Here is a 20,495-nt window from a genome sequence, read left to right on the forward strand (position 1 = left end):
TAGTAGACATTTCATGATTTACAGACTCAGACACACCAGTTTTACACACATCACTCAAACACAGAACCAGGAAACAGGAAATGTTTAACATGACTTAAGAGAAAACAAAAGTGAAAATGTAGTTGAGCTGTTGTGTGTTTGTGTCCCTGTATTCATGCAGTAAAATGGCAGAAGTCAGATTTTCTCAGGATGAGTTCATGTGTCCAGTGTGTCTGGATCTCCTGAAGGATCCAGTGACCATCCAGTGTGGACACAGTTACTGTAAGAGCTGTATTACAGGGTTCTGGAATAAGGAGGATCAGACGAGAGTCTACAGCTGCCCTCAGTGCAGACAGACCTTCAGTCCAAGACCTGCTTTATCTACAAACACCATGCTGGCTGAACTGGTGGAGAAACTGAAGAAGACCAAACTACCTGCTGACTGTTACGCTGGAGCTGGAGATGTGCAGTGTGCCGTCTGTACTGAAAGAAAATACAAAGCCATCAAGTCCTGTCTGGTGTGTCAGGAATCTTACTGTCAAACTCATTTTGACCATCATGAGGAATTTCATTCACTTAAGCCACACAAAGTGATTGATGCCACTGGACGACTGCAGGAGATGATCTGCCAGAAACATGAGAAACATCTGGAAATGTACTGTATTACTGACCAACAATGCATTTGTGTTCTGTGTACAAAATATGAACATAAAAACCATGACACTGTATCAGCTGCAGCACAGAGGACAGAGAAACAGGTATTTAAAACTAGCAATCAAGTTAATACTCAGTGTAGTGATCCAATATTCTGTTTATTTCCTGTGTAGAGCCACAGATTAATGATGAACAAACAATTTCAGTTTGAAGCTCTACATCTGTGTCAGTTTCACTTTACTTACACTTGTAGTGTGAAAAAAGGTCAAAATTTTTATATTAATTCATGTACAATGGTGGTAAACGATCAATCACCCCTTCAGCCATTAGTTATCAGTTCCACTTTTACTGGATATATCTGTTCACATGATTATTTAGTTCCAGTAGTTTTATTTGAGATTTACTATCATTTTTTTGTCCTCCAGCACCAGCTGAAGGAGATTCAGAAGACGTTCCAGCAGAAAGAGAAAGATCTTCAACAGCTGAGAGAGGCTGTGGAGTTTCATAAGGTGAGTCTGGAGAAGAAGAGAAGTTTGTCTCAGTCTCAGTTCAGACTCACTGAAGCCTGAATCACTGTGTGTCCTAACAGCGCTCTGCACAGACAGCAGTGGAGGACATTGAGAGGATCTTTACTGAGCTCATCTTCTCCATTGAGAGAAGCCGCTCTGAGCTGATACGGCTAATCAGAGATCAGGAAAAGACTGCAGTGAGTCGAGCTGAAGGACGACTGGAGCGACTGGAGCAGGAGATCAATGATCTGAGGAGGAGAGACGCTGAGCTGGAGCAGCTTTCACACACACAGGATCACATCCAGTTCCTGCAGGTAACACAGATCTAGAAGAACAGGATCTTAGTGGACTTGAGCAGATCCTGCTGTGACAGGAGACTCACAGGGAAACATTTTATGAGGGTATTATTATATAATCGTCTGTCAGACTCTTATCTGATCATCTTCTTTTGAGAGAGACGCTGTTTACAAATGGCTTTTCAGCTCTGGAAATTTCTCTGAGCTCTTTCTTCTGGAAGATATATTAAACTGTCGAATGCCACCAAGAGTTCAAAACTTCACTAACTTTTCAACTTTTAAAAAATTGGATCAGGCGATCTTCAAAGCTGTAATCAGTCCCACAAGGATTTTGCAAATAGTTTGTTTTAGCTGAAACTGTGTTCCTTGGTGATATTGTTACGGGTGGCATGACAACACAGTAGCGGTTCCAAGTGCAAGCTTTATTAAAGAGCATAGTCAAAACAGGCAGGGTCAAACACCAGTAAACAACTATGTCCCAGGGCAAAACAAAAGAGTAATCCAAACTAGAATGTACATTTCCTGAAGAAAATGTGAGTGGTGCTTGCAGTGGCAAAACTCGGCGCTGGGCAGATAATACAGTATTCTGCGCGATTGTAGAGAGCCAACTCCCATGTCTGTATGATGTTGTGGAGCTGAGATATGGCTTCTTTATGTTGCTATACGGTTGCTAGGGTTCTCTATGTGGTTGCTAGGATGTAGCTGCACAGTCGTCATGGTGATACTTACAGACTGGTTTTTCAGCCCAAACAAAAGAGGCCACCCCCATATCTATACCACTTTCTGGTGCTGAGAAATTGATTATTCATGTGTTTGTTCAGTTGCTAAGGTACTCTAAATGGTTGCTATGGTGTGCTATACAGTTTATGGAATGATATTTAAAGACTATTTGACAGTCTGAATCAACAGAGCCCAACCCCATGTTTCTGCAGTGTTTTGGTGCTGAAAAATGGTTTGTTAATGTACTTTTACGGTTGCTAGGGTGCTGTAAGTGGTTGCTAGGGCATAGCTATGAAGTTGTCATGTCAGTACTTATTGGCTGCTTGATAGGCCAAGTCAAATGAGCCCACCCCCAAGTCTCTGTGACCTCCTGATCCAAAGATATAATCTCACTAATTTTGTGCCAATGTTAAGTCTATGGGACTTTTTCGCCCAAATTCTTTCGTCCACCAGACGAGCATCGTACACTCAATTACTTATAAAAGATATAGTACACCTCTCCTCAATATGTCGCATGATTTGACATCTCATTCATGGGTCTACAACAAAAGGTGCAGGAGGCAGGGGCGGATCTACCGGGGTGGCACGGGGTGGCAACTGCCACCCTAAGAAAAAGATGTGCCACCCCACCTGCCACCCCAGAATTATCACAGAATAAAATATAAATGTAAGCAGTGCTTCATGTGCTACTTTTCAGCCGCGGCGATGACAGTGCAAGATGGTGCACTATGGTTGCACGCGCACGCAGCGCGCCCAGTGTAGTCGGTTTCATTAACAAATGACTCTTATGAACCGGTTCTTTTTGATTCGAAAACACAAAGCGCAGCCCATAACGAATTGTTTTTACATTTGTTCGTGAATCAGATACTGCTTCTCGGTTTATTCAGAAGTCCTCTGAGAAATCTAATCCCGTCCGGATATGTCTGAGATTCATCCCGTAATTGTTTGGTGATCTGATTCTCTGACCGCTCGTGCCACTATCATCAGATAGAGGCCTTTCTGCCATATCGGACGAAACAATAACATGAAATCAATAAGAAGATGCCGATCACGAAAACTAATAGCAGAGTTAGGTAAGAATCTTGTATTGCAGTTTTCTCGATTGTTAATAACTGATTTTAATTGGCCCATTTTCCCAAATCATTCATTCAGTTCTCAAAACAAAGACACGTTTCTCAAAAAGTTTAACAATGAGTAAGTTAAACATTAGGCAGCAAAACTGATGACACCAATCAGAATCTGCATCCTAACAACAGAGAGAAGAGAGCATTCAGTATAATTACACTACAGTACCAGTACATTAGATGATGGAAATTTCCATATTCTATATGTACAGTAAACTGTAGCACATGTTGTACACCTTCAAACGTGTGACTGTCAAATTTTATTTGTAATCATTTTTCATGTGTAGCTACTGCATGTTTGCAGAACTGAGAAATGACTGCCTAGAGATATAGTCTTGTGTCAGGAGACCAGGAAACTACTGTATACTGTAATGAAATTTGACCAAATGTGCAGATGATGCTGAATTTACTTATTTTTATTGTTTACTGTACTTTAGGCCTATGTGGTGCATACCAAGTTCATATACAATTCTTTTTCATCTACTATACTAGTGTTTTTCCATCTACTGCAAAATTACTTTACAGTAGTAAAATGAAAATGATCTGTTCCCCAAAGTTCATTGCTGAATTATTATTATTATTATCTGTAATTTAATTTCTGTTGTATACTGTAACAGACATTGAGCTGCAATAATAATTCCTGAATCCTAAGAGTTTTTTAAGTGTTATTGATCTCATGAGTGTTCACTGGGCAGGAAAGTCATCTGTGTATTTGAATTGTAAGTATTTAAGAATACCTGTAATAACTAGATTGAAAAGTTTGAATGACACATTTATGCTGGCTTGTCTTAAATTCTTGTTTAAGAAACATAAATAGTTTGGTCAGTTAGATGTTCTAGATGTTTGCTAAAGTGTTTCTAGTTGGTTGCTAGGTTATTCTGGGTGGTTGCTAGGCTCTTGCAGTTGCTGGGGTGTTGCTAGACTATTGATAGTGTGTTTTGGGTGATTACAGACATTCCCACCTCTGGTAATAACAGAAAATCAAACATTGTTTTCAAAACTGATCCAGTTTCAATGCCTTCTTATTATTGTATTTCTTTCTAATGTTAGGAAATTCAAAAGTGTTACTCTTAAGCTTGCACTAAAACATGATTTATACCATCTAAGTAGCCTATGCAATATTAATAGAACCGCTTAAGTTCAGAAACATTTATAACCTGTTGAAGTTTTTTATATTGTGTATTGACTTGGTGCCATGATGGATATTGAAATGTTATTTATTTTTCATTTTAAACAGTATAGATGATTACTTAATGGTAATGCAATATTTGTGAACAACTGTGCATGTCAGACAATCAATCCCCAAAAACTATGGATGGGAGCTTGCTTTGGTGTTGCCACCCCTTTGCCACCCTAAAAATAATTTTCTAGATCCGCCCCTGGCAGGAGGAGTAGTGCGCGACGAAGTTTTGTCTTTGTATGTTCTTAGCCTAATTTAACACTTAACTATTAGCATGTAGCTGTTCAATGCTAGCATGTGTAGCATGCATGAAGGAAGTCCTGTTTGCGATCACGAGTCAAAAGAGCAAAACCTGCATGTTTATATGACACTTCTATCCAAAGATATCCCTTTTGATCTGTTTTCAATGGAGGTATATGGGGTGGTTGCTAGGGTGCTGTAAGTGGTTGCTAGGGTGTAGCCATGAAGATCATAGGTCATTACTTATTGGTTACTTAAAATTTGAGTCAAATGAGTGTGTGTGAGTTACAGAGAGAGAGAGAGAAGGGGTTCCTAAGGGCCTGTGTGTGTGTGTGTGTGAGAAAGTGACAGTTGAGATTCAAATTCATGAACATTCCACCATTGTAAGTCAATGGGACTTTTTTGCCCTCTTTTTCATCCGCTGTGCGAACATCGTAGATCCAATCACTTAGAAAAGATATAGCACACCTCTCCTCAATGAGCTGGTCGATTTGACACCTCATTCATGGGTCTGTGACAAACGGTGCGGGAGGAGTAGCGAACCGAAGTTTTGTCCAGAAGAAGAAGAAGAAGCAGAATAATAAGTATGCAAGATAACAATAGTGATGCCTTGCCTTTGGCAAGCACCACTAATAAAAGGCGGTCAGGGCAGGCAGCAAACGATCACAAACCAGGAAACAACCCAAAGACAAAAACACAAAGGCAAGGAAACGCTTAGAAATGTCCTCTAACAGCTAAATAAGACTCAGCAGCTGTGTCCGAAATCGCTCACTCGTTCACTCATTCACTAATCCCTATATAGTGTAAGGCAGTTGAGTGCACTATATTAGAAAGGAGTGAACTAAATGAAGTGAACGGATTCGGACAGTGACGTGTACACTGCGCGTGAGACTTGGCTGTTGCAAAAACATCTTAGATGTACTTTTATATTTCATGTACCTCATTTTAGAAAATAATATTAATAGCAATAATACTTAAAATGACTATTGTAATCAGCTTTGTGGTTTTCATTGATGGTATATTATTCATTTGTTCTGTAATATGGTCATAATCATTAAATACTATTAAAATATTGTCAACAAAAATAAACTCACATTAGCACATATTAATAATTGTATGTATTTATTGTTTGTAGTATCTTGAAACTCTCCCGAGCAGCATTTTTGCACTCAAATAAGATGACCATAGAGCGCCCTCAGGCGACCGTTAATTTGACATCAGAATGAATACACTACCAACGAACATTTTTAAAAATCCACCAAATTCATCATTTTTGCAAATTAAACGGCATCTCTCGTTCAAACTTGCTCGCTCCCGCTCGCTCTAACAGCTCGTCGGTTCTCCGCATTGGATTGTGGGAAATAGTGCTTCAGCGAGTGTACATCGGTTGTACACTCGAAATCAGAATGCATTGTGGGTAAAAAGTAGTGAACGAATGTAGGGAATGAAGTCGTTCACTCAGAATTCGGACAGCACTACAAAATGGCGGACACCCGATATAGTGCACTATATAGTGGATAGGGAGTGGTTTCGGACACAGCTAGCAATGTGTGAGTGTGAGAGTGCAACTTAAATAGTCTTCCTAAAGGGAAACAAATGTCTCTATAATTAGTGCCTAGACTGGGCTTTCTGGGAAATGGTGTCCCCAACAGAGGAGTGGCCTCTAGAGAAGCTCATGGGCACTCCAGCTGGAGACCATGACAGAGCCCCTTAAGGAGTGGCTTCCAGATGCTCCCCGAAGTGTCACAGAAGTCCAGGAGGGAGGCAGAACAGAGGGAGGGATGGAGGGCCAGGTCACTGTGGAGGTGGAGGACCTCTGAGGCAGAGCCAGCGGAGTACGAAGCCAGGACAGAGCAGACGGGACCGAAGATCCCCACGGTGGAGCTGATGACCACTAGGGTGGAGCTGATGGTGCAGGCATCCACCAAGGCGGATCAGGCAGGACTGGAATAGAGAGCACAGAGAGATTAACAACAGCGTCTGCAGCCGTAACAGGACAGGCAGACAGTTCAGAGATGGCATCTTTGGCCATAACAGGGCAAGCAGAGTGTTCAGGGATGGCCTCCTTTGCCGTGACAGGACAGGCAAAAAGCTCAGAGATGTCCTCCTTGTCTGGGACAGGACAGGCTGAGAGTTCAGAAGTGGACACTGCCGCCTCAGGAGGAGCAGGAGCAGACTCATGGACTGGAGCAGGCTCCAGACCAGAACCACAGTCCAGATTGGGTTCTGGAGCAGATTCGTGGACTGGAGCAGGCTCAGGAGGAGTAGTAGAGTAGTGTGTAGCCCAAACAAACAGGATGGCTACCACCATTAAAGGGAGCACTGAGGATATGGGAACAGCCCTTGGGATGCCTGCTGGTCTGGCCGAAACCAGCAGTGGATCCACCAAACTGAAAATCAGCCCCAAAATGTCTTTGCCCCAAAATTTGTATTATCAAAGACAGGAAGCCACTAGCTCGCATTTTATGAATCTCCAAGGACCACGGTTTCAGCTTAAAAAAAAATCTTGTTTTCTGTTCTACTGAAGAAAAAAAATTTGTGTTGATTTCTGTTTTCTGTAGAGTTTCCAGTCTCTCTCAGCACCTCCTGAATCTACAGACGTAAATTACGATTCTCTCTTCTCTTCTGATGGTCTGAGAAAATCTGTCCATCAGCTGAGAGACAAACTGGAGGATTTCTGCAAAGAGGAGCTCAAGAAGATCTCAGACAGAGGTAAAGTCCTGGAGATTCATCTGCTGTCAGAAATGAGTCTATCATCATCTCATATCATGGATAACATCATATTAGAAATGTCTTAGGAATCATGAGAATCACACTGTTCATGTCTGTTGATTTCCACAGTCACATTCACCAACATTGTTCCCAGAACCAGGAACGACTTCCTACAATGTAAGTCAGTAAGAAAACAAGCAGAAAAACTCACTGAGTGTCTTAATGTTCTTCCTGTAGAAGGTGAAAGAAGAGTTTTATCAATTATGATGTAAATGTTGATTTGCACAGGATATCTGGTCATCTGTACTGAGACACTGATGATTCGCTGAACATGAAGAGTTCAGCTACATGAAAAGTTCAAACAGATTCATAATTCCTGATTCTGGTGTGTTTTATCTCCATCAGATTCCCATCAGCTCACTCTGGATCTAAACACAGTGAATAAACATGTCCATCTGTCTGAGAGCAACAGAGTGATTACTCACACCACCACAGTCCAGCCATATCCTGATCATCCAGACAGATTTGATCATTATCTTCAGGTGTTGTGTAGAGAGAGTGTGTGTGGACGCTGTTACTGGGAGCTGGAGTGGAGAGGAGGTGCTCATGGTGTGCGTATATCAGTGTCATATAAGAGCATCAGCAGGAAGGGATCGGGTAAGGCATGTTTGTTTGGAAATAATGATCAGTCCTGGAGTTTGCACTGCAATCCCCCCATATACTCATTCATACACAATAAGATAGAGACTGATCTCCCTGTAAAGTCCATCAGCAGTAGAATAGGAGTGTTTGTGGATCACAGTGCAGGAACTCTGTCCTTCTACAATGTCTCTGACACAATGAGCCTCATCCACACAGTCCAGACCACATTCACTCAGCCGCTCTATCCTGGGTTTTATGTTTCTAGGAGATCATCAGTGAAACTGTGTTGATGAATCAGAATAGAACTGATGAGGGATTCTAACCATAATGCTTTGAGCTGCATGATAAATCAGTAACAGAGATGTTATAGAGTCTCTTCTTTTCTCTTCATGACATTAATACTGCAGCTGAACTTCTGTCACTGAAATGACATGTCAGAATAAATGTGTGTAATAAATCCTCATATAGACATTAAGATCAGATGTGTTTCTGTACTTTTTATGTGTATCAGTGAAATTACTTTTCAGTTCAAATGTTCAAAGTCAATAAATCATTTTCATTATTCACATTCTGTAGCTCTGGCCCTCTTCAGCGTTTTGTGTTCTTCTGTGTTCCAGTGTCACAAGTGTTTTTTGTCATGCACTTAATTGTTAACCATGGAATTCATCTTTATTCATGTGTGAGTGTGTGTTTTCTGCTTACCCGTTCATCTTAAATGCTCAGGTTTTTGGAAGATTTTGCCATTTTCTTCCTGAATCTCAAGAGAGAATCCAGCATCCTCTAATTAGCCTGACTACGTCAGACTTCGTACTTCCGCTCAATTTCAGTTCGCTTCTGTACTCAGTCTGATATAGCAAACCAGCTCCCAGATTATCTCCGGCTCCACACCAGCCGTCCAACCAACGAACAGAGGGCGGGCTGAGAGCCGTGACGTAGACGCTAAGCGCCGAATTTAAGATTGTAGTATAGGTTAGGGAAATCTAAAACGACAGCGGACATGAAGACACGGGATGCTATTCGCTCTGTTGTGGAGAATATTCCCGGCATTTGCCAACTGAAGCCCGAACAAGATGAGTGTTTGGTTCACATTTTGAATTTGAAGGATGCGTAGACTTAATTCACATAACCTGCAAAAGTCGTTCACAGCCATCTTCACTCCGGTATTTTGCTCGATGGTTTTGTTTTCGCCGCATACCTGTGTTTACAGCGAAAGTTCGAGGCGGCTGAGCGGGCGCATAACATATGTCATAACCAAACGTTATGTGATTGGCTTACGAGTACACCAATGATTTTAAACTTCAGACAAGCGCCTCCCCACGAGAAAGTGAACACTTGTCAATTATGCCCTTCGAGACTCTGTCTACGAAGCAAAGTGAAGTCGCAGAGTTTGGTATTGCCAGGCTATCCTCTAATAGCACTGAACTAAATGTTTATTAAAGGTCTTTTACAATGTGCCAGTGGGTTAATATTAGCTAAAGGTGGTTGGTGTTTTAGTTTCTGAGGGATGTGCGCCAATTTATATTCAGTGAGTGGAGGTGCTTTATAGCGCTTTTCCACTGCCTGGTACAACTCAGCTCGGCACGGTTCAGAACGGCATGGGACGTTTGGCTCAGTTCGCGTTTCCACTGCAGTTTAGTACCGCTTTAGAGTGGGCGGGATTATTCACGTATTGTTATAGTTGCGCCGCCTCTACTGCCGTGACTCCTAAAAAACGTATTAATTCTGCGTTGCTCCATCAAGCTCTCGCTGGATCCGCTCCTCGGCTATCAATGAGAGGAACGTCCGTACTTCCTCAACAGACAACGAAACAACCATTTTTTTAGTTGTTAAAAGAAAGGTGCGCTCGTTCAAAACAGTTGCATTCGATCCGCTCCTCGGCTATCAATGAGAGGAACGTCTGTGCTTCCTCAACAGAAAACAAACAGCCATTTTTTTTGGTTGTTAAAAGAAAGGTGCGCTCATTCTAAACAGTTGCGTTCGATCCTTCACTGGCTGTGCTGATTTAAAATTAAATCTAGCATGTCTGTTGTGTCTCGTCCCGCAAGTTCAAAGACGCAGGCAGTGACGATTTTCTCCGGCCAATCAGTTATCAGCAGAGTTTACGCGTCACGTTTTGGTAACGGTACGGTTTGCTTGGAACCTCAGCCGAGGTGGTACTAAAAAAAGTACCAGGTACCAGGTACTGTACCCAGTGGAAAACCCCCCAAAAGTGAGCCATACTGAACCGTACCATGCAGTGGAAAAGCGCCATTAGATCAAGCCTGTTTTAAAGGGATGATGAAGGACAGATGAATGGCCACTGCTTTGACTTTTGACATTTATGTTCATCCTGCAGATTTCTGTGGCTCCTGACTGTCACGAAACGGCCAGGCTCTCCCACCACGTCATCACAAAGAGCACCCTCACCTGAGTACTAATCACCAGCACCTGTTCCCCATCACCACAGCCACATAACCACAGTACATAAGCACACACCTCAGTCTCACTCATTGTCCGGTCTTGTCTCATCGAAGTAGACTCTCCTGGCTTTCCTAAGCTTTGGATTTACGAGAAACTTACCTGTTGTACTTACCTCCTGTTCTCCTCTCCAACGTCTGTCTCCTCCATCGTCATCGCCCGTTCTCCAGTACAACCATCACTGAGGTTTGTGCTCTCCATTCACTCAGATTGCTCACCGACTCGTTCTGTTGAATAAAGATTTTGCATTACAATACTAACATCTGTCCCGAGTCTACTTACATGACACTGACTCTATGTGTGTTTGATTTTATGCATTTTCTAGGTGCTTTTATACAAAAAATATCTTACGGTGCATTCAAGATGTTTTATTGATATGTGCCCTCAAGATATTGGCATTGCTAGTGCTGTGCTCTACCAGTTAATAAAAAAAAAGAAAAAAAAAAACATCTTTCAGGTCTCAAAAGTAATCAAACTAAAAACTAAAAATAAAATGTAAAAGAGTATATTAAAATCTTAAGCACCAATATATGAAAAAAATAGTAATATAGACACTACAAATTCAACTGTTCAAAAACTTTTTACTGGTAATGTTTTTTTTTAAAGAAGTCTCTTCTGTTCACCAAGCCCGCATTTATTTGATCCAAAGTACAGTAAAAACAGTAACATTTTAAAATAACTGTTTTCGATTTTAATATAGCTTAAAATGTAATATATTCCTGTGATTTTCAAAGCTGAATTTTAGCTTCATTACTCCAGTCACATGATCCTTCAGAAATCATTATAACATTCTCATTTGCTGCTCAAAAAACATTTATTATTAATATTATGTTGAAAACAGCTGATTAGAATTTTTTTCAGTTGTCTTTAATGACTGGGCTGTTTATCAGAAGAGCATTTATCTAACATTATAAATGTCTTTATCATCACTTTTTACTATATTTATAATAATAGTAATAAATGTTTCTTGAGCAATATATTAGATTTCTGAAGCATCTTGTGACACTGAAGACTGGGCTAATGATTCTAAAAATTCAGCTTTTATCACAGGAATAAATTACAGATTAAAATATATTCAAATAGAAAGCCTTTATTTTAAATAGTAAAAAAATATTTCACTATTACTGCTTTTGCTGTAAATAAATGCAGGCTTGATGAGCAGAAATCTTACTGTTCAAAACCTTTTGACTGGTGGTGTATACATATGAGCAATATCACACTCATAGATGTGAGATATGGCTGTATATTGGCATGGCTGTGATTCGACCATAGGTAATCAAAGCGTGCCGATATACAGCCATATCTCATGTCTCCGATATTGCATTTATACAACAGTTTGACAGCACAAGTGTGTAAATATATAAAAAAAATAACAGTGTCTTTAAAAGCCCACTTTTGTGCTAGCTACTTCTTTCCGCCACAGATTCAAATCTAAAGTTGACAGTTTAACAGCTGAGCCCAAGCCTCTATTAATTCCAAGACATCACTTTAGAACTAGTAACGAAGGAACGTTGAAGCTTATTGTATTACTGTATTAAAAGCAGTGTATTATGTAGCCTATAGTAAAGTTTAATGAGAGACAGATTGACTGAACGAGTGTGATTACCTGCATCTGATATAGCATTCATTCTTCAGCTTGGTCTCATATTCACAATTAGTTTGAATGTCTGATAGGTGTAACCAGGGGTTAAATTGAGATTTGTTGTGTGGGGGGGCTCTATGGTATCGAGCTTGTATATAGACACTTTTATCCAAAGCGACTTACAAATGAGGAAAATGGAAATATATATGTATTATATGTGTGTGTGTGTGTGTGTGTGTTGTATTTTTGCAAATATGATTTATTCTAATGCAATATTCTCATCGGTTTTCTATCAGCTGTGACATAGGCTATAAATCTGCATGTTTTTTTTATATTTTATCCAAGGGCTTTTTTTTTTTTTTTACCTTTTATAGAGGGCATTTTCCCACTAATCTCATTAACTTTCATTTCAAATTCTTACATTTGATCTATAAATTCAATTATAATAATGTGATTGTTATTATCTATATCAAATTATCAAATTAAATCATTTACACTGAAAAATACAACTACATTAAATTATGAGATTCTTTAAAAAAAAAAAAAAATGTTTGAATATACAAACAAGAAATGGTGGAAATTATACTTTTAAACTAAATTAAAACGCCAGTAGGTGCCAGTAGTGAGCGTTTAATGAGGGAGTCATTGAGTCGTTCATTCAAACGATTCGTTCAAACGTCAGATTCATCAGATGTTTATGCATGGGCTAATGATACTTTGACTCAACCGATTCGTTCAAAACACTGAATCATTCAGCAATGAATCGGATGGTTGCTTTGAGATGCGCTGTGGTTCCGCCAAAAAAGTGACCTAATATTACTGTATTTGCTCATTGAACTGTTTATAGAACTATTAAACAGTTGTAATGGTGAGTGATGTTGCCTAACTAACTGTATTTTAAATATAAAACTTTCCATTTTGAATTTTTACCTCAGTATGCTGAGTTTCTTAGTGTTGCGCGTTTTGATTTCTCCTGGAGAGGTTGCGTGAACCTCGCCTCAGCAGCGCAACATTATACTGTCAATAGATGCATTATATACAGTAGCTATATCCACTATTCACCACTTACTCTAAATGTAATAAAATCAGAATAATACTTACGTTTTGGTGTTTACATCGTTTTTTTTGGTTATTGATGTTTTAATCATGTTACTTGTCTGGCATTAATGAAGTGTTAATGTCGAGCCCTGGAGTCTATGTGCCGGGGCTTAGCCCCGGACGGCCCCGGCCCAATTTAAACCCTGGGTGTAACTGTCGTAGGCCAGTAAGAGATGTGCGTGTAAACCTCACTCCCCTGATCTCTTGAGGCGTTTTAGCAATTGATGCTAGAGGCTGCGGTCTTTAGCCTCATTGTTAGAGTGCCTGCCTCCCACGCCGGAGACCCCACCAACTCCACCCTGGTCAGTCGTCACTCTATTATCACCACGGACTTCCGGGATCTCCGCTGCGCTCCATTCCTTCACCCCTACAGCTCCATCTGTCTCCTCCTTCCCTCAGGCTCACACGCGGCCCTCACTCACTTCATCATCACTACAGTCCTGTGCCCGGTTGCATGAAAGCCCTTAAGTATTCTGACAGGGTATCCCTGAGGGTAAAAAAAATTCCCAAAGGCAAGGGATTTCTTTAAGAGCGTTGCATCAAATGTCTTAGCTGTCACCCTTACCTAAGTGTTTATACTAAGCAATTCCTGGTAGTTTCTGGAAACATACGGCAATAGGCACTGCAGTTGCTATAGTTACTATATCTCACAGTAATCAGAACATAACGAACCACAAACATAATCTCTTCTAAATCCACAGTTGTATTAATATATTTGCGGTATGGAGACAACCAACATTACAGAAAATGTAAACCAAACTGGACAGATTACGAAAGGGAGAAGAACATGCAAAAAGTAAAAATACTTTCCAAAGTCACTATAACCCATCAGTCAATTATTTGCACAAAACAAAAGCCTGGCAGGAGATAACAAAAAAATAAATTCAAGAAATCTAGTAGCACAGTAGAAGTTATGAAAAAGTATGAAAATGTAGTTGCGAGTTCAAGAAAAGGAACAACAGACTATAAAAAAGAATCCAGAAAAAAATTTAACGGTGAGTAACATTCAAGCTCGTGCCTGAGAATATTGTATCAAAAAAGTATCATGCTTGGTTTGGAACAATTTAACAATTGCTTTATTATGTAAAGGAGGAGAGTGTCAGCAATGCCTAATGTGAGGAAGCGAGCAACGCAGAGGCAAGGGATAATCTCAAACAACAGTCTTTAATAAACATCCAAAGGGTAACACAGGCAGGCAGGAGACACACGTAGCACATCTAGACGTTTAACACTGGACAAAGGAATCAAGGGGCAGACAACACTATAAATACAGGGCTTAACAAGGGGTAATGAACGGGGCACAGGTGAATCAAATGAGACACTCAATGAGAGGGAGAAACTAGGTCACGGGGAGCACATGGGGAGAAAAACACACACACAGACAATCCATGGGCGTGACAGAGGGCCACCACTTTTACATTAAGCCCAGTTGGAGAACGCTTTAGTTGAGTTTGGCCTTTGTCTTTATTTGCACCATTCCCACATTTGTCACAATGGTTACTGATTTGATTTGCTAACATGTTCAGCTGTATCACCTCATTATCCAGTGTATTTAAGTTCCTGTGTTTTCAGTTCTAGTTGTCTGGTCTTGTCTACGTTACTTCAGTTTTGTGCTCTGTCTACTCTGTGTTTGGATTAAAGACCTTTGAAATTTTCATCTTTCTCTTTGGCTGTATCCGAAATCGCCCCCTATACCCTCAAATAGTGCATTTGAGGGGACAGCCATTTTAAGTGGTGTTCGAAACCATAGTGGACGTTCTCGAGTGCACTCATTCAATCCCACAATGCACCGCAAAAACGAGTGTACAACCGATGTACACTCAACAGCTAGAGATAACCCATAATGCACTGTGACAGTCGCGCGCCGAATGAATTCCCGCGTCTCGCCAGAAGATGGCACCCGCAGCTGGATCATCCATTCATTTATTTTAGAAGCACTCGTCCACGCCGTAATACAACACAGGTACAAATTAATTGTAAATTGACTATTAGGGTTTATACATAATTTCTGTAAAAGAGTTCAAGATAAATCCTTCAATCTTACTACTGGAGCTGCCCGTTTCAAATGATTATTAAACAGCAAGCAAATATGCAAAAGCGACAGTCCTTCCGGTGCATTGAGTGTCCGAATTCACTCACTCGTTTTCATTCATTCCTTCAAGTGAACTGTATGAGTGGACTAATGTAGGGAATAGTGAATGAGGGTGTAGGGGCGATTTCGGATACAGCCCTAGTGTGTTTGTGTATGCACGGAGTGCCTGCCAGAACTTACTACAGACAGAGAGCCGAAACCTGCCGCAATGAGTGAGACCGTACATAGGGAGCGACTGAGCAAATCATCGTCCTAGAGTGCAAGCCTCACAAGTCTGACCAGGTGCATGAGCTGGCAGCACCATCCATCGTGGGAGTAATAGTGGAGTATGAGTGGATGGAAAGCCACTCTCCCTCTCGTTGGGTGTCTCATTTGATTCACCTGTGTCCCATTCATTACCCCTTGTCCATCCCACACTCCCGTCACTTGCACATAGATGCCCTGACAACTATGAAATACCCTGACATCTACAACTATTTGTGTCCTTAAATGCTTGTTTGGGTCAACAGCTTATAAAAATGTAGTTCTGGATTTTTTTTTAGCTTGTTTACTGTACACCTTGTCACATAACAGCTTTTAGACATTGTTCTGTTTTTTTGTTATAAGCCAGAAATGACAAGAAGGCAGCTTCCAGCAATACAAAGTCAATGGAGAGGGTTGGTTTTCAGATTGTGACACGTGTCGCTCTAACTCTATGGATCCCCTGGCTCCACCACCAGCCACTGATACCATCACTTCACCTCGGCCCATCGCCCTGACTCCTCAGCCTTTGCTCTTTCCTTCCTTCATTCATCACCATGGCAGCATTGAAGTCCACATTCTAATGGCTCCTCCCTCCAGCATTGCTGCCGTGGATCGCTGTACTGGCTGTAGCCTGGATCACCATCTGGCTCCCCCTGCTCCTGACCTTTCCTTGGCTCACTCCACTAACCTTGGTTTCCACAGTTTTCACCTTTCAGTCCTCCACCAAAGCCTCCTCTATCCATCTGCCGGTGTGAAGTCGCACCTTTCCGGGAGGAGGCATACTGTCACAGCTTTAGTTCAGTTTGACTTCATTTGCACAATTGCCCTGCCCGCATTTGTCACCATGGTTACTAATTAGATTTTTGATCCCATTCAGCTTTGTCACCTCGTTATCCTGTGTATTTAAGTTCCTATGTTTTCAGTTTTAGTCGTCTAGTCTTGTCTATGTTACTGCAGTGTTGTGCTCTATCTACCCGATGTTTGGATTACTGTACCTTTGTTTTGGAGTAAAGATGGAAACTTTCATCTTCCTCCTAGTGAGTTTGTCTACAGCGCAGTTGTGACAGACCTAAAATGAATAACCTAAATAACATTACTCACTACAGTTTTCATCATATAATCTGTAATCAGTAACAGACTACAATTTATTAGTAATCTACCCAGCACTGCCTAACAGTGGATGATGGCAGGTCACGTGACCTGTAGTAATCCTGTATTATTCATGATGCAGTACTGCTGCAGATTTTAAAGCTGTTGTCTTGCTTCACTGTAACTTGTGCTTTTTCTTTTTTTTTTTTTTTTGTCTGACACTGACATCTAGTAGACCAGGGGTGTCAAACTCAGTTCCTGGAGGGCCACAGCCCTGCAGAGTTTAGATTCAACCCTAATTAAACACATATGATCCAACTAATTAAGTCATTTATGGCTTATTTGAAAACTACATGCTTAGTGTGTTGGAGCAGGGTTGGAACAAAACTCTGCAGGGCTGCGGCCCTCCAGGAACTGAGTTTGACACCCCTGTGGTAGACATTTCATGATTTGCAGAGTCAGAGACACTTGTTTTAAACACGGCACTCAAACACAGAAACAGGAAACACATGAGTTCAGGGAAAAAGAAACTGAAGTGTAGTTGAGGTGTTGTGTGTTTGTGTCTCTGTATTCATGCATTAAAATGGCAGAAGCCAGAATTTCTCAGGATGAGTTCACGTGTCCAGTGTGCCTGGATCTCCTGAAGGATCCAGTGATCCAGTGTGGACACAGTTACTGTAAGAGCTGTATTACAGGGTTCTGGGATCAGGAGGATCAGATGAGAGTCTACAGCTGCCCTCAGTGCAGACAGACCTTCAGTCCAAGACCTGCTTTAGCTACAAACACCGTGCTGACTGAACTGCTGGAGAAACTGAAGAAGACCAAACTACCTGCTGACTGTTACGCTGGAGCTGGAGATGTGCAGTGTGACGTCTGTACTGGAAGAAAATACAAAGCCGTCAAGTCCTGTCTGATGTGTCAGGAATCATATTGTCAAACTCATTTTGACCATCATGAGGAATTTCATTCACGTAAGCCACACAAAGTGATCGATGCCACTGAACGACTGCAGGAGATGATCTGCCAGAAACATGAGATACATCTGGAAATGTAATGTGTATTACTGACAAACAATGTATTTGTGAGCTCTGTACAAAATATGAACAAAAAAAACATGACATTGTATCAGCTGCAGCACAGAGGACAGAGAAACAGGTATTTATAACTAGCGATCAAGTTAATACTCAGTGTAGTGATCCAATAGTTAATTTTCTGTGTAGAGAAATGATTAATGATGCAGAAACGCTTTCTATTTGAGGCTCTACATCTGCGTCAATTTCACTTTTATGATATTTTCACTTTATATTAATTCATGTACAATGGTGGTGTTAGATTTTGCTGTATTTGGCTGAGCAGTAGTTTGGGTGGCTCGCCAATGTACTAGATTTCTCTAATACATAAAATAAGTAAGCTTGACCAAAGTTCTTGTGGGGAGAAGAATTTATTGAAGGTAGCAGTGTAGCAGTTCTTCAGCAGTGATGTTAGCATGTCATCCTTCAACAATCTTAACCCAAGGTACTGTCTATGAGACCAGACCTTTAACAAATGTGCTACAGGCAACACAATAACACCCCATGGAGAGCCAATGATAGTGTAACCTTATGATGTCCTGACAGGATGGGCCATTTGGTTCACACTTTTAGGCTAGTTATATGGGCTATTTGGTTCACACTTTAGAACAGTTCATAAAGCTGGCTACAGTTGATTCAAATACATTTGACTAAAGTTAATTTAAAACAAATGATCTTTCAATCCCCCCTTTGATCATTTTTGATCACAAAACATACTTTTCAGTAATCATGAATACAGAATGCTGCATACAGGCTCCATTACTTAAGATGACAGAATAAGAGTTCATGGTGAGGTTTGCATTATCTTGAATGCCTAAGTCCTTTTTTATTTTGATGTTGCAATCTTGTGGAAGTGGTGGATGTCGTTGTGTTCTGTGGATGTTCAGGCGTGTTCATCTAGGTGGTCAGTGCAGTTTGGTCCAAGCTTTGGATGTCTTTGCTCATCCTCTGGAACACCTGCAATCACACACAAGAGAAAAGGCAAACGTATCTTTCCAAAGAAAAGGTTTTAAACAAATCATGCCTAATTACCAATAAAACTGTCCCTATTTAATGTTGGCAGGACACTACAGCGTTTATCAGTGGTGAAATGTTCATGTCTTCGTCCTCAGGCGACAAGCTAGAGCCTATAAACCCTAGTCCCGCCATATCTGGACTCTGAAAAACACTACTGCCATCTATCCCTCGTCTCTAGGCAAATTCACATCAATCCACTCATTGTTTCCCTGCGCTTTAACTGCTGCATCAGTTACTAAAAGATCCTCAAGTGGTCTTTCCCACCTGGTGTCAGAGAGTCACTGTCTCCGTCATCACCAGGAATCACGAGATCGCAATCACCTGCATTCTAATCACCAGCACCTGCGCACCCTCATCAGCACTCCCATAAAGCACTCACACTCTCTGGCATTCATTGTCCGGTCTACGGTTCACACCCTGAACACAGACCAGGCTCCTCTTTTCCCGTAACTCTCTTGTGCGTCCTCCTCAGATCTCCCCTGTGACACTCCACCGTTACTCCAGCGAATACCTACGATTACTTCCATTGCTCCCCGGATACTCACTCCCAAGGACATTACTCTTTACCCCTTCCTGGACCCTCATCGACTCCCTCACCTCCTCTGTTTATTCATTCATTTAAATAAAGTCACATTGCACCTCTCACCCTTGGTTATCAGATATCCTGGAGGAGCTAGTGAACACTCTGCGGGCATCCTTGTGTAACCAGTTGGGAAGATGAATATTAATTTTATTGTATTCTTTGTGATGAACTTCCCAAAACTTATTTTCTGTGGAGCTAAAAGACAGTTATGTATTAAACACCTACAGGGATCTTTCTGTGTTATTGCGTGTAGGGACTTTAATTATGGTATTTTGTGTAAATGGGACTCTTATCTGTGTTGCGTGCTATGCCTTTGGGGAGTGCGGGAGTTACGTCAGCCTCAGACCGCAAATGGACGCTGGCGAGGCAAGATGCAAAAAAGTTTCTCCTTATCTCCGGGTTGTTTTTGGTACGTTTAACAATGTTCATTTGACTAAAGTTCATCAAATTCTAAGTTGAATGTGTTCTGAAACGATTTTGAGTATGTATATTATGAGATTTATGTGAGTTTTACGTGAATTTTATCTGACGCACGTGGAACTAATCAATTGGTGGTTTGTGCAGTGTGAGACGCGGAAAGAGGATAGCGTGGAGAACAGTTTTTCTGATTAAGTGTCCCAATGTGTTCCAGGTATGTTCAGTCCTTTTAATTCAAACAGTAAAAAAAGTGATTTGAATGATAATGTATGCGAACTGGTTTTGAATATTGTTTTATTATTTTCTCTTTCCCCTTATTCTGAAAAACATTCTATTGCTTCACTTTTGGTTTATGCACTGAATTCGTGTCTCTATATCATTGTGAATATGCATGATATTTCGGGGAATGTTTGTATGCTGGTTCACGTGAACATTAATTTTTATACATTTAACTTTTGATAATACATGTGAAAAGAACAACATGCAACCAGTAATTATATTTCAATTTCTTTATTTCTTATGTTTTAATGTATTTCACACTGTTAACAGAAAATTGTTGTAATTGTCAGCCTCAGACCGCAAATGGACGCTGGCGAGGCAAGATGCAAAAAAGTTTCTCCTTATCTCCGGGTTGTTTTTGTGTGAGACGCGGAAAGAGGATAGCGTGGAGAACAGTTTTTCTGATTAAGTGTCCCAATGTGTTCCAGGCTTAATAAATGGAAGTGATGTGAATCCGTCCCTGCCGTCTCCCGTGTGAAATTTCTTATGAGCAGATCTGGAACTGCTACACT

The 20,495-nt window shown here is 40.9% G+C and overlaps 1 protein-coding gene and 1 pseudogene across 2 annotated transcripts; both read left to right on the forward strand.

Moving 5' to 3' along the window:
* The first annotated feature begins 116 nt into the window (after positions 1-116).
* Positions 117-10,773, forward strand: LOC131532936 (tripartite motif-containing protein 16-like protein). Of its 2 annotated transcripts, XM_058764825.1 has the most exons (7): positions 117-737; positions 1,059-1,142; positions 1,223-1,456; positions 7,264-7,414; positions 7,544-7,591; positions 7,820-8,071; positions 10,392-10,773. In XM_058764825.1, the coding sequence occupies exons 1-7, from the start codon at positions 165-167 to the stop codon at positions 10,406-10,408; spliced, it is 1,359 nt and encodes a 452-aa protein (XP_058620808.1). In that variant the 5' UTR covers positions 117-164; the 3' UTR covers positions 10,409-10,773. The 2 variants fall into 2 exon arrangements, with proteins under 2 accessions (XP_058620808.1, XP_058620807.1); XM_058764824.1 differs by having other exon boundaries at positions 7,820-10,773.
* A 6,427-nt stretch (positions 10,774-17,200) lies between these two features.
* LOC131532937 (tripartite motif-containing protein 16-like) overlaps positions 17,201-20,495 on the forward strand; it is a 32,790-nt pseudogene continuing 29,495 nt past the window's right edge.

Source organism: Onychostoma macrolepis, chromosome 24 (genome assembly GCF_012432095.1).
Source record: "Onychostoma macrolepis isolate SWU-2019 chromosome 24, ASM1243209v1, whole genome shotgun sequence".
Lineage (NCBI taxonomy): Eukaryota > Metazoa > Chordata > Actinopteri > Cypriniformes > Cyprinidae > Onychostoma > Onychostoma macrolepis.

Bases quoted from the DNA above. Each gene is read 5' to 3' on its own strand.
- LOC131532936 (XM_058764824.1), top strand. From the start codon at position 165: ATGGCAGAAGTCAGATTTTCTCAGGATGAGTTCATGTGTCCAGTGTGT. The intron at 738-1,058 runs GTATTTAAAACT...TTTGTCCTCCAG, and splicing joins CACAGAGGACAGAGAAACAG to CACCAGCTGAAGGAGATTCA. The intron at 7,415-7,543 runs GTAAAGTCCTGG...TGATTTCCACAG, and splicing joins CAAGAAGATCTCAGACAGAG to TCACATTCACCAACATTGTT.